The sequence below is a fragment of the Heterodontus francisci genome, chromosome 46 (assembly GCF_036365525.1).
Source record: "Heterodontus francisci isolate sHetFra1 chromosome 46, sHetFra1.hap1, whole genome shotgun sequence".
Classification (NCBI taxonomy): domain Eukaryota; kingdom Metazoa; phylum Chordata; class Chondrichthyes; order Heterodontiformes; family Heterodontidae; genus Heterodontus; species Heterodontus francisci.
The window spans coordinates 21080686-21094477 of record NC_090416.1 but is presented as its reverse complement, the minus strand read 5'-3'; the positions used below and the strand labels follow the sequence as shown (position 1 = coordinate 21094477).

The 13792-nt window shown below is 50.9% G+C and overlaps 1 protein-coding gene across 1 annotated transcript; it reads left to right on the top strand.

The window, feature by feature from the left end:
* The first annotated feature begins 12 nt into the window (after positions 1–12).
* rnf115a (ring finger protein 115a) lies at positions 13–13373 on the top strand. Its single transcript, XM_068022536.1, has 9 exons — positions 13–126; positions 2589–2647; positions 7399–7456; positions 7895–8115; positions 9567–9638; positions 9951–10023; positions 11214–11307; positions 12174–12289; positions 12744–13373. Exons 1-9 carry the CDS (start codon positions 49–51, stop codon positions 12873–12875), a joined length of 903 nt encoding a protein of 300 aa, XP_067878637.1. The 5' UTR covers positions 13–48; the 3' UTR covers positions 12876–13373.
* Positions 13374–13792: the final 419 nt, after the last annotated feature.

The following is a 13792-nucleotide window of genomic DNA, read 5'->3' as shown; positions in this document are numbered from 1 at the left end:
TGAGTGCCGCCGGTCTTGCTGGGAGAGCGGGTGACGTCAGCGGGTAAGATGGCGGAGGCTGCGGCCGTCTCTCCGCTTCGCTTCTTCTGCCACTGCTGCAAGGGGGAGGTTTGCCCCAAGCTGCCGGTAAGGGGGCCGCGGCCCGTCACTCGCTGCTTCCTATCCATGTCCCAGTGTCTAGAATCTAACTGACATGCCCAGACCAACAACTGCCATTTTATCAAATTATCTTTATTCGGGTAGTTTTGAAATGTTTTGGGGTTTTAATCCGTTTTTGAGCGGGGAGGCAACCGTCACCGAGTTAAAGATCAGAGTTGGGTTAGGGACTGGTGATGGGGGTCAGGGGTCATTGGAAATGATGGGCCTCCACAGAAATGACTCCCAGCATCACCTGATTGCAGACACCTGACAACATCCCAGTGCCAGGGCCATGGTTCCCCCGGAGACCATCCCCCTCCCAGTGCCAGGGCCATGGTTCCCCCGGAGACCATCCCCCTCCCAGTGCCAGGGCCATGGTTCCCCTGGTGACCATCCCCCTCCCAGTGCCAGGGCCATGGTTCCCCTGGTGACCATCCCCCTCCCAGTGCCAGGGCCATGGTTCCCCTGGTGACCATCCCCCTCCCAGTGCCAGGGCCATGGTTCCCCTGGTGACCATCCCCCTCCCAGTGCCAGGGCCATGGTTCCCCCGGAGACCATCCCCCTCCCAGTGCCAGGGCCATGGTTCCCCTGGTGACCATCCCCCTCCCAGTGCCAGGGCCATGGTTCCCCCGGAGACCATCCCCCTCCCAGTGCCAGGGCCATGGTTCCCCCGGAGACCATCCCCCTCCCAGTGCCAGGGCCATGGTTCCCCCGGAGACCATCCCCCTCCCATTGCCAGGGCCATGGTTCCCCTGGTGACCATCCCCCTCCCAGTGCCAGGGCCATGGTTCCCCCGGAGACCATCCCCCTCCCAGTGCCAGGGCCATGGTTCCCCCGGAGACCATCCCCCTCCCAGTGCCAGGGCCATGGTTCCCCCGGAGACCATCCCCCTCCCAGTGCCAGGGCCATGGTTCCCCTGGTGACCATCCCCCTCCCAGTGCCAGGGCCATGGTTCCCCCGGAGACCATCCCCCTCCCAGTGCCAGGGCCATGGTTCCCCTGGTGACCATCCCCCTCCCAGTGCCAGGGCCATGGTTCCCCTGGTGACCATCCCCCTCCCAGTGCCAGGGCCATGGTTCCCCCGGAGACCATCCCCCTCCCAGTGCCAGGGCCATGGTTCCCCTGGTGACCATCCCCCTCCCAGTGCCAGGGCCATGGTTCCCCTGGTGACCATCCCCCTCCCAGTGCCAGGGCCATGGTTCCCCTGGTGACCATCCCCCTCCCAGTGCCAGGGCCATGGTTCCCCTGGTGACCAACCCCCTCCCCACATCATGGTGATGGTTCCCCCCATAGACCAAACCCCTCCTGATCCCATGGCGATGGTCCTTTTGGGGTGTGGTGTTTCCTTCTCACTCTTCAAGGCTGCTGCAGGTCACCTGAAGCCCTGCCACCATTGGTCTATGATATTTTAGTCGTACATTGAGCCCAGCACCATACCCTCACTTTGAGAATGGATCAGTGGGATGGTGACAGTGTGAGTGAGGCTCCAGTAATGGGGTTTGTGAGTCAAACCCCTGTTACAGAACGACTCACTGGTATCCTGAATAATGGAGAGAAATTTTGATGGTGACTGTAGTGTGTAGCCTGTTTCAAATGAAGATGTTGCCTTAAACAGTGAGTGCTGATGGACTTGTGGAACTGACTGTGCAATTTCTGAACGTAACAATATTGATGAGCTGATTTAATATCAAATATGATCTGATAGCCTCTTTAAACCTGGCTTCTGACCATCTCTACTGATAATCCAGCTCCCACACACTGTCACTCAGTCACCCCTCGATCCCCAGGGCCCTGTATTACTGACTGTATCTCTGTACATGTTAAACTAGCGCTCTCGCACTGAGTAACTCTAAGGTGATTCTTCCTATAGGTGTGTTGTTTAAATTCTATTTTTAACTCAGGAAGTTTGCTTGCAGTATCTTGGAGTGGAGTTCAGTTGAACCAGCGATTGAGTAGTGCAATGAGTTACTACACAATGTGTATTTTAACTTCGGCACCAAGGTTCGCTTTGAGCCCAAACTGATGATGTTAAATATTGCCGCCATGTTAGCACTAAAGGCTGTATGTGAAATGTGTTTGGAGTAGTCTGTTCCTGGTCCATGGCGCAAGCAGGCAGCTGCCAGACTCCTGGTGCCACACAATTGTGATGGGGTTGCCACAGTTCACCTTCATTTCTTCTGTGTTTTTGGTGAGAAGCCTAGGAGGGTCAAAGTGCAACAACACAGTACACTGACAATAAGGCATTTACATAGCTGTTAAAACACAGCAAAATATCCCAGACAGGAGAAGCAGTATGTACAGCCAGTCCCTTATGGAGGGCTGGAAATAGCTGTTGCTAAGGTTCCGGTATACACCCTCTGTGCGGATGAGAGTCCGGGGCGGCCCCTGGTGCTGTGTGTGATGGGCTGGTCTAAGTCTCTGTTGTGACTTGTGTGTTTTATTCCCTTGCAGGAATACACCTGCCCTCGGTGTGAGTCCGGATTTATCGAGGAGGTCACAGATGAAACAAGGTACATGGAGCTTTGCCAATTGTTGAAGTTGTTGGTTTCCAAACGGTGCAGACTGTTGCCTGCATTTTGCACCCTGGGAGTCGGTGGTGGTGATTGTTTCCCAGAGTGTTTTCGCCTCATCTTTAAGCACAGCAGATGAATGTTGGTGGGATATTCAACTGTGAGTGGCATCTGATGCTGGCATGATCCTGTACACAATTCCAGGCATTTCAACTCGGAGGGCGAGATAGTCGCCTGGCGCAGAAACCAATGCTTTTTTTCACGCCCCCACCTGAGAGAGACTGAGGGAACTTTTAGCCCAGAAAGAGGGGGAGGCAGGAGGGGGGTGGGAGGTATTGGGAAGGAATGGAGGGGCTGAGGAGTATTGGGCAGGGGAATTAAGAATGAGGGGAATTGGGCAAGGAGATTGGGGAGGAGGGGAAGGAGTTGAGGGGTATTGGGCAGAAATGGAGGATGAGAGACGAGGAGGTGTGCAAGGAGGAAATTGATGGGGAGAAGGGGGTAAGGGGAGTGGCGCAGGGGAGTGGAAGGGTAGAGGGACGAGGCAGAGCAGCAATGGGAATGTGGTACCTGATGGAAAATGAGGTGAGGAGCTGAGAGGGAGGGGAAGAAGGAATGTGTGGGGACAGGAGGAGAGAAGGGTAGGGAGTGGTGGGTTGAGGTGGGTGGTGGGGGTTGGGTTTGGTGGTGAGGACAAATGTTCTCCAGGGGATTTGGGGATGCATTCGGAGGGGGTCAGATAGCAGCTTTGAAAATTTTTGATGTGGCGTCAGCAAGCACAGGAGGAGACTATGCCTTCTGTCCTCATCGGGATACTGTCTGACTGCACCTTCTGTCCTCATCCCCTCATCAGGATACTGTCTGACTGCACCTTCTGTCCTGATCCCCTCATCGGGATACTGTCTGACTGCATCTTCTGTCCTGATCCCCTCATCGGGATACTGTCTGACTGCACCTTCTGTCCTGATCCCCTCATCGGGATACTGTCTGACTGCACCTTCTGTCCTCATCCCCTCATCAGGATACTGTCTGACTGCACCTTCTGTCCTCATCCCCTCATCGGGATACTGTCTGACTGCACCTTCTGTCCTCATCCCCTCATCAGGATACTGTCTGACTGCACCTTCTGTCCTCATCCCCTCATCGGTATACTGTCTGACTGCACCTTCTGTCCTGATCCCCTCATCGGGATACTGTCTGACTGCACCTTCTGTCCTGATCCCCTCATCGGGATACTGTCTGACTGCATCTTCTGTCCTGATCCCCTCATCGGGATACTGTCTGACTGCACCTTCTGTCCTCATCCCCTCATCGGGATACTGTCTGACTGCACCTTCTGTCCCGATCCCCTCATCAGGATACTGTCTGACTGCACCTTCTGTCCTGATCCCCTCATCGGGATACTGTCTGACTGCACCTTCTGTCCTCATCCCCTCATCAGGATACTGTCTGACTGCACCTTCTGTCCTCATCCCCTCATCGGGATACTGTCTGACTGCACCTTCTGTCCTGATCCCCTCATCAGGATACTGTCTGACTGCACCTTCTGTCCTCATCCCCTCATCGGGATACTGTCTGACTGCACCTTCTGTCCTCATCCCCTCATCGGGATACTGTCTGACTGCACCTTCTGTCCTGATCCCCTCATTGGGATACTGTCTGACTGCACCTTCTGTCCTGATCCCCTCATCAGGATACTGTCTGACTGCACCTTCTGTCCTCATCCCCTCATCAGGATACTGTCTGACTGCACCTTCTGTCCCGATCCCCTCATCAGGATACTGTCTGACTGCACCTTCTGTCCTCATCCCCTCATCGGGATACTGTCTGACTGCACCTTCTGTCCTCATCCCCTCATCAGGATACTGTCTGACTGCACCTTCTGTCCTGATCCCCTCATCAGGATACTGTCTGACTGCACCTTCTGTCCCGATCCCCTCAGCTAGGATACTGTCTGACTGCACCTTCTGTCCTGATCCCCTCATCAGGATACTGTCTGACTGCACCTTCTGTCCCGATCCCCTCATCAGGATACTGTCTGACTGCACCTTCTGTCCTGATCCCCTCATCAGGATACTGTCTGACTGCACCTTCTGTCCTGATCCCCTCATCAGGATACTGTCTGACTGCACCTTCTGTCCTGATCCCCTCATCAGGATACTGTCTGACTGCACCTTCTGTCCTCATCCCCTCATCGGGATACTGTCTGACTGCACCTTCTGTCCTCATCCCCTCATCGGGATACTGTCTGACTGCACCTTCTGTCCTCATCCCCTCATCAGGATACTGTCTGACTGCACCTTCTGTCCTGATCCCCTCATCGGGATACTGTCTGACTGCACCTTCTGTCCTCATCCCCTCATCAGGATACTGTCTGACTGCACCTTCTGTCCTGATCCCCTCATCGGGATACTGTCTGACTGCACCTTCTGTCCTGATCCCCTCATCGGGATACTGTCTGACTGCACCTTCTGTCCCGATCCCCTCATCAGGATACTGTCTGACTGCACCTTCTGTCCTCATCCCCTCATCGGGATACTGTCTGACTGCACCTTCTGTCCTCATCCCCTCATCAGGATACTGTCTGACTGCACCTTCTGTCCTGATCCCCTCATCGGGATACTGTCTGACTGCACCTTCTGTCCTCATCCCCTCATCGGGATACTGTCTGACTGCACCTTCTGTCCTCATCCCCTCATCGGGATACTGTCTGACTGCACCTTCTGTCCTCATCCCCTCATCAGGATACTGTCTGACTGCACCTTCTGTCCTCATCCCCTCATCAGGATACTGTCTGACTGCACCTTCTGTCCTCATCCCCTCATCAGGATACTGTCTGACTGCACCTTCTGTCCTCATCCCCTCATTGGGATACTGTCTGACTGCACCTTCTGTCCTCATCCCCTCATCAGGATACTGTCTGACTGCACCTTCTGTCCTGATCCCCTCATCAGGATACTGTCTGACTGCACCTTCTGTCCTCATCCCCTCATCGGGATACTGTCTGACTGCACCTTCTGTCCTCATCCCCTCATCGGGATACTGTCTGACTGCACCTTCTGTCCTCATCCCCTCATCAGGATACTGTCTGACTGCACCTTCTGTCCTGATCCCCTCATCAGGATACTGTCTGACTGCACCTTCTGTCCTCATCCCCTCATCAGGATACTGTCTGACTGCACCTTCTGTCCTGATCCCCTCATCGGGATACTGTCTGACTGCACCTTCTGTCCTCATCCCCTCATCGGGATACTGTCTGACTGCACCTTCTGTCCTGATCCCCTCATCGGGATACTGTCTGACTGCACCTTCTGTCCTGATCCCCTCATTGGGATACTGTCTGACTGCACCTTCTGTCCCGATCCCCTCATCGGGATACTGTCTGACTGCACCTTCTGTCCTCATCCCCTCATCAGGATACTGTCTGACTGCACCTTCTGTCCTCATCCCCTCATCAGGATACTGTCTGACTGCACCTTCTGTCCCGATCCCCTCAGCTAGGATACTGTCTGACTGCACCTTCTGTCCTGATCCCCTCATCGGGATACTGTCTGACTGCACCTTCTGTCCCGATCCCCTCAGCTAGGATACTGTCTGACTGCACCTTCTGTCCTGATCCCCTCATCGGGATACTGTCTGACTGCACCTTCTGTCCTCATCCCCTCATCAGGATACTGTCTGACTGCACCTTCTGTCCCGATCCCCTCAGCTAGGATACTGTCTGACTGCACCTTCTGTCCTGATCCCCTCATCGGGATACTGTCTGACTGCACCTTCTGTCCCGATCCCCTCAGCTAGGATACTGTCTGACTGCACCTTCTGTCCCGATCCCCTCAGCTAGGATACTGTCTGACTGCACCTTCTGTCCTGATCCCCTCATCGGGATACTGTCTGACTGCACCTTCTGTCCTCATCCCCTCATCAGGATACTGTCTGACTGCACCTTCTGTCCCGATCCCCTCAGCTAGGATACTGTCTGACTGCACCTTCTGTCCTGATCCCCTCATCGGGATACTGTCTGACTGCACCTTCTGTCCCGATCCCCTCAGCTAGGATACTGTCTGACTGCACCTTCTGTCCTGATCCCCTCATCGGGATACTGTCTGACTGCACCTTCTGTCCTCATCCCCTCATCAGGATACTGTCTGACTGCACCATCTGTCCCGATCCCCTCAGCTAGGATACTGTCTGTCCTCGCCCTGTCACTCCATGGTGTCGTGTAGCAAGGGCCCAATCATGTTTCACAGTTTGCTTTGGGTTAGTCCAATGACGCTTGTTTTAACTGGATCACTCCTCCTCGTTCTGTTCGGTGGGTACTGTTTGTATAATTGGAGAGTCCAGAATAAAGGGAGACAACCTTAAAGTTAGAGCCAGGTTGTTTAGGAGTGATGTCAGGAAGCACGTCTTCACACAAAAGGTGGTGGAAATCAGGAACTCTACCCCCTACGCAACCACCCCCTCTCTTCCCCCCCACCCCCCACCCACTCCCCAACCCCGCTGCTGTGGTTTCTGCGGGACAGCTGGAGATTTTAAGACTGAGACTGATAATGGTGAGGTAAGGGTCTCGAGCAAAAACGAGTACAAATCACCCACTAACAGGGGTCTCGGGACAGTGAGACTCTCTGAAAGGGGTCTCGGGACAGTGAGACTCTCTCTGAAAGGGGTCTTACAGTGGTTTATGTTGAACGGTGATGCTGCTGATAGCGGACAGATTATCATTGGCCCTGAATCCTGTGCTTATGTCTCCACAGTTTTTTGGACAGCGGAACCAATGGACTCGACGACGATTCAGCCACACAGTTTGCAGAGGTAATTTGGGGGCTGAGATATTCAAACATTGTACAGTGACTGAATGTGATTTTGGGGCCCTGTGTACTGTGCAACCAGCCTGTGCTGGACATCTAATAGTCCTTTAATATGGCTGAAGGATGATCTTCCTGTCGCATATTGTGCTTCTGTTTCCAGTTTTCCCTTTGCCCGATCATCCTAGAGAGTGAGTGCCAACAGGTTATTGCACTGTGGGGGGCATCACAGCCCAGTCTGATTCCTCTGCCTCCTGATAGCCACGTAGAATTTCCAGCAAGGATCACTGTCAAATGACCAGGAATGGGAACCCTGGCAGATTCCTAACTCTGGAATGCTGAGACCTGTTCTGATGGTCTGACTGTGAGCTGACTGATGGGTGATGCATTTTCCACCTGTGTCTGCCTGTATTGCTGATATTACAGCTCTGTTTCTGATGTGCAGCTATGGGATCGCACCTTTCTAAACCTGGACCAGACCTTCCTCCTTGTTGATGGGAGACCTTTGCGCAGTGGGACCTCACTAGATCATGATAGCGGAGAGACAGAACGAGGGAGCCAGCAGAGCGATATCTGGGGTCCCAGCCGGCACACGAGGTTACCGATGGCCAGAAGGTACCGATCCCGTGGAACATCGCGCCCCGAGAGGTCTCCAGCCATAGAAGGGTAGGTTAGTTTCCAAACCTCAAGCTATGTTCTTTGGACTGGAGGGCCTGTACTTTGGAGAACTGACGAGCTTTTACCACTTGCTCTATGCATTTAGTCTTGTCTTCTATTTCCTGATATCTCCGCACCTTTCTTGCAGGTGCTGACTCTTGCTGGGTGCAGGATCTGTGACTCATTGCCACATGTGGAGCGAGTATGGAGAGCAATGAGTGTTGTCAGCATCATTGAGGGTGCATCACAGCTAAGACCAATCCTGTTCTTATTTTACATCAGCAGGGGTCTCTAGATTGTGATCAAGAGTAGCAATCCTTGCTGAATGTTTTCCCTGCTGCCCTAACTCAGGCCTCCGAACTAACTGTAGCCACTACTGCCGCCCTATTACAGCTGGAATTTACTCGCAAGTTACTTGGTACTACAGTGGGGACAGCAATTACACAAAATGTCTGATTTAGGGAGCGAGATATTGCTGAAACAATACAAAACCCGCTGCCCTCCCAAGATACTGAAACAGTCTATGCCTGCATACAGCAAGACCTGGACAACGTTCAGACTTGGACTGATCAGTGGCAAATAGTCTTCACGCCACACAAGTGCCAGGCAATGATCATCTCCAACAAGAGAGAATCTAACCATCTCCCCTTGACATTCAATAGCATCGCTGAATCCCCCAATTTCAACATCCTGGGGTCACCATTGACCAGAAACTCAGCAAGACCAGCCACATAAATACTGTGGCTACCAGAGCAGGTCAGAGGCCGGGAATTCTGCTTGCGAATAATTTACCACCTGACTTCCCAAAGCCTGTCCACCATCTACAAGGCACAAGTCAGGAGTGTGAAGGAATACTCTCCACTTGCCTGGATGGGTGCAGCTCCAACAACACTCAAGAAGCTCGACACCATCCAGGACAAAGAGGTCTGCTTGATGGGCACCCCATCCACCACTTTAAACATTCACTCCCTTCACCACCAATGCACAGTGACATCAGTGTGTACCATCCACAAGATGTACTGCAGAACTTGCCAAGCCTCCTTCAAACATCACCTTCCATAACCGTGACCTCCACTACCTAGAAGCACGAGGGCTGCAGGCACATGTGAACACCACCACCTGCAAGTTCCCCTTCCTCACACACCATCCTGACTTGAAATTATATCACCGTTCCTTCACTGTTGCTGGGTCAAGGCCTGGAACTCCCTCCCTAACACCACACCACAAGAACTGCAGAAATTAAAGAAGGCAGCTCATCACCCCATTCTCAAGAGCAATTAGGGATGGGCAGTAATTTCTGGCACTTGCCAGTGCTCACATCCAATGAATGAATAATTTTTTAAAAAAAATTCCGTGTATCCCGGGCGACCCTCTCGATCCCCAGATGGATCCTGGAACGCTCTCTGTGGGCCTGGCCAGCTCCCTTCCTCCAGCTAATTCTTGCCTTTGTGTATTTGCAGAATAATCCAACAGCTGTTTGCCGGACTCTTTTCCAACGCTGGCATCCCGGGCTCTCCACAGACATTCTCCTGGTAAGTGCAACTTAGCCCACTCCTGCTTTCTTCTCCCAATCGCTTCCTTCCTGCACCGTTCCTCCTCCTGACCCCAATGGGACAGTGTAGAAGGAGCTTTACTCTGTATCTAACCCTGTGCTGTACCTGTCCTGGGAGTGTTTGATGGGGACACTGTAGAGGGAGCTTTACTCTGTATCTAACTCCATGCTGTATCTGCCCTGGGAGTGCAAGGTTTGTGGGGTAATAAATTGAAATGAGAATTTTGGTGATTTATTCATGGAGTAATCCTGTGATCATGAACTGTTCCCAACCTGTTTCTTCCTTCCCAAGGAGTGGGATGCTGCATTCAAACCCTGCCGATTATGCCTGGGGGCAGAGTGGACTCGACGCAGTTATTACACAGGTGAGAATAGGCTGTCAGTTCAGTCTCAATGCGTGTTGCCATGTTTTAGAAATCATGTGTTTGATAAATCGGTAAGAGTTTGGGTTGTTTTAAAAGGGCAATAAGTCTTTAACAGAGATATGCCACTTTGTCCTGGGTTTTTACTGTGACTATCCCTTCTTCCCTCTCCTCTTTTACCCAACGTCACCCAGTCACTGGCACCCTTTGTCTTGCTCTCATTCATCTCATCCAGTCCCTCACCTTTACTGCCTGTATTTCTTTTTACTGTTTTCTTTCCTGTCTCTATTGCACTTTTACTGCTTTCTAGGCCTTCATGTCTGAGCAGAGCTTTCTCACATAGATTCTGAGTCACTTCCACCACCACCTTCTCAAGGGTAATTAGGGATGGGCAATAAATGCTGGCCGAGCCAGTGTCGCCCACATCCCATGAAAGAATTTGAAAAAACCCTTCCCCCTTGTATGTTTGTGATTCAGCTGCTCAATTTCTGACCCTTTGACCAGCCAGTGGTCTCCATACTGCAACACCGAGTACTGTGGGCAGACTTTATAACTCACCAACATGGGTTTTGTGGTGCTCTGCTGGACATCACACTGAGACACTGCAGGAGGATGCAGGTAGGTGCCTGTGACTTTCGTACCGATCTCAGTAACACAGACACTGTGGTGGTCAGGAAGCTCTGTGGAGATTAGGCTATTATTATGCCTCCTCATCCCGTCTTCATAAACAGAGGCTGGGGAGGTGATTATGAGCCTGACAAGTTGACAGGGGTGTGGACTACGGGTAGACCGTGAGAGCAAAGTAAGGTTTCTGATGGATCTGTGAGTGACACATTGCCCAGGGCAGTAAGACACCATCAGGAGCAACACATGCCCCAGCTTCAATCGCCGGTCAGCACTGAGATTAGCTGGCTAGCTTTTGCAACTTACCACAAGGCCTCAGCATTACTGTCTGCTGACCCCAGCTGAAAATTGTTTCTCTCACATGCACACAATGGTGAGTCTCTCCTGTGATGCCCCCCAGTTAAACTGCCTGCCGCACTCCCTGAGTGTCACAGATGGCACTTGTAGAATTGTCAGCAAGAGTCATGGCCAGATGGAGAGGAGAAAATTGTAAAGTCCGTAGCAGGTATTGAAGGCTGGTTACAACCAGCCATATCAACTGATCTCAAATCACTGCTTCCCTTCCACAGCTTCTGGGACAACTAGAAAACACAGGACCTCCCCCGGCGGATAAAGACAAAATCACAGCACTCCCGACAGTGCACGTCACACAGGAGCAGATTGGTGGGTGCCATTCATTCCTGTTCTGTAACAAGTTCTACTCTAACTGTCTATGTTTCCAGTGTGTTCCAGAATGTGGGAGATTAATGATAAAGGGGTGGGGAGAGGCAGAAGTTAAACTGATTCCAGAAACTGCAGATCTTAATTTATTTACTGACCAACACTGAGTAACCAGTTAAGAGTTGAACCCAGTCACTGAGGATAAGCACTGTGGGGAAACTCAGTCTCTTACCACTGGGAATTGGTAAAGCATTGAACAGAGGGTTATATTTTCTGTCAGTTCTAATGCTGCTGAACCTCTATCCAGATCTTGGGATGGTGGGGATACAGGAGGGAGAGATATTGGGGGAGGAGATAATGGAAGGAGTTAAGAACAAGAACACAAGAAATAGGAGCAGGAGTAGACCATATGGCCCATTAAGTCTGTTCCGCCATTCAATAGGATCATGGTTGATTTTAGGTTTCAACTCCACTTTCCCGCCCACTCGCCATTCCCTGACACCAAAAATCTGTCTATCATTAAATGTATTCAATGATGGAGCATCCACAACCTCTGGGTAGAGAATTCCAAAGATTCACAATGTTTTGAGTGAGTAATTTCTCCTCATCTCGGTCCTAAATTAAAGAGAGTCACTGAGTGAAGCAGTGTGCAAAGGAAGGAAAAAAAACACGATGCGCTACAGAGGGACATGAGAGGTTTGTGTCAGACAGACATGGACCCTATGCACTGGGACTTGTGCTTGTCACAGAGATGGGGTAACAGATAAGTTAGGGGATGTGATATAGGGAGCTGTAGGATTTTGTATATTAAGAAATATGGCAGAGTTGTTGCTTGTGTGTTTTTGTAAATCTGTCTTGTGTTGCTGTAGATTCAGGTTTAGAATGCCCGGTGTGTAAAGAGGATTATCTCCTCGGGGAACAGGTGCGACAGCTGCCCTGCAATCACTTCTTCCACAGCGACTGCATTGTACCGTGGTTAGAACTGGTGAGTCTTTTTACCCAGCAACCATTTTACTAAAATACCACACCATCTTGCTGTTAGTGTGTGATCTTCTGGAGTGCAAGCTTCCTGGACCCTTAGTGTGCTTGCAAAGTGCAGCGAATGAAAATACTACTGTAATCTTGTAGCCCAGCAGGGAGTCTGCTGTGCACTGGGTTTCCAGGGAATCCTCCCATCCCTCATCACTTCACTGCCTCTAGTTCAGTCCCTGGACTGTAACTAGAGCTGTTTTAAAATACTGACCATTGAGTAGATTATTTGAAGCAAAGTGTGAAGTTTTTCTGTGAGCAAGTTTGCTGTGCTGTGGCAAGATTAAACTGTAACACTCCCAGCATTAATGATGCAGAGAGTAAAATATCCATGATGTATTTCACTAGTGTAGCCTGATTACTGTGGAATGTTGCAGTATTTAACTCTCAAATGCCTTGTTCTGTTCCAGCACGACACCTGTCCCGTATGTCGCAAGAGTTTGAACGGAGAGGTCACCACGGGTCACCGGCAGACTTCAGAGGAGTTATCTGGTAACCTGACCAGCAGTGAAAACCGGCAGCGGGATCCATGGACGTACTAAAGGACTTTGCAGGAAGTACTTTGCACCCCAACCCCTGCATAACTCGATCAGTAATATTGTTACTTCTATTGTAAATTATATATATTAAAGAAACAAGTGGGCACATGTTATGACTGAGTGGCTGCTCCCAAACTGATGGCATTTACAGGGGGCCTATCTTTCATTCTGTGAATTATGTGTTTAACAATGTGGGATTGATTCGCTTTTCGATGGTTGCACAAAAATAATAGTTTTACGCTCAATTTGTTCGAACTTTGCTTCATTCAAAAGACCATGGCAAATTGATTTTAATTTTTCACCAGTGGAAAATTCCACTTCAAAGCTCATAAGGTATTTTTTGTGGTGAGAGGGCGTGAGGGAGGTTGTGGGTAAAAGGTTAAAAAGTGCGGACAACTGCAGTGAAATTTAAGGTAGATCTGTGAAAGTAAATGGAAATGCTGCTGGTCTTGTTCCAGGAAGTGCTTGGCTATCACGAGACTGACAGCAGGCCACTAGTGGTGGGTGGGGGGGGGGGGGTGGGGGAAAGAAAGCGGGGAGGAAGAGTCAGTACTGAAACATCGCAGTACCAGTACGGGCGCTCTCAAAGACACAAAAAGGAATCATTAAAGCCCTTGGACCATTGTGCCAAATATAAACTAACTGATTGCCAACCTTCTACCTTAAAACTTCTTAACCTAGCAATAGATGCTTGAAAATCTGGGCTTCTGGATTAGAATATTTTCAAATATACCTTTCCAAACTAATGGCCACGAGACAAAATCTATTTGGATTCCCCACCATGCTTCCCCTCAATTTTCTGTCCTCATTTGAAAGCAAGTGTATAGGTCCACAAGTGCCGCCCACCCTCGACAGCTTGCAAAGTGGTTATTCATCATTGGTGAACCAAGAAAGCGTTTGTTAGCAGAATATTTGGCCGT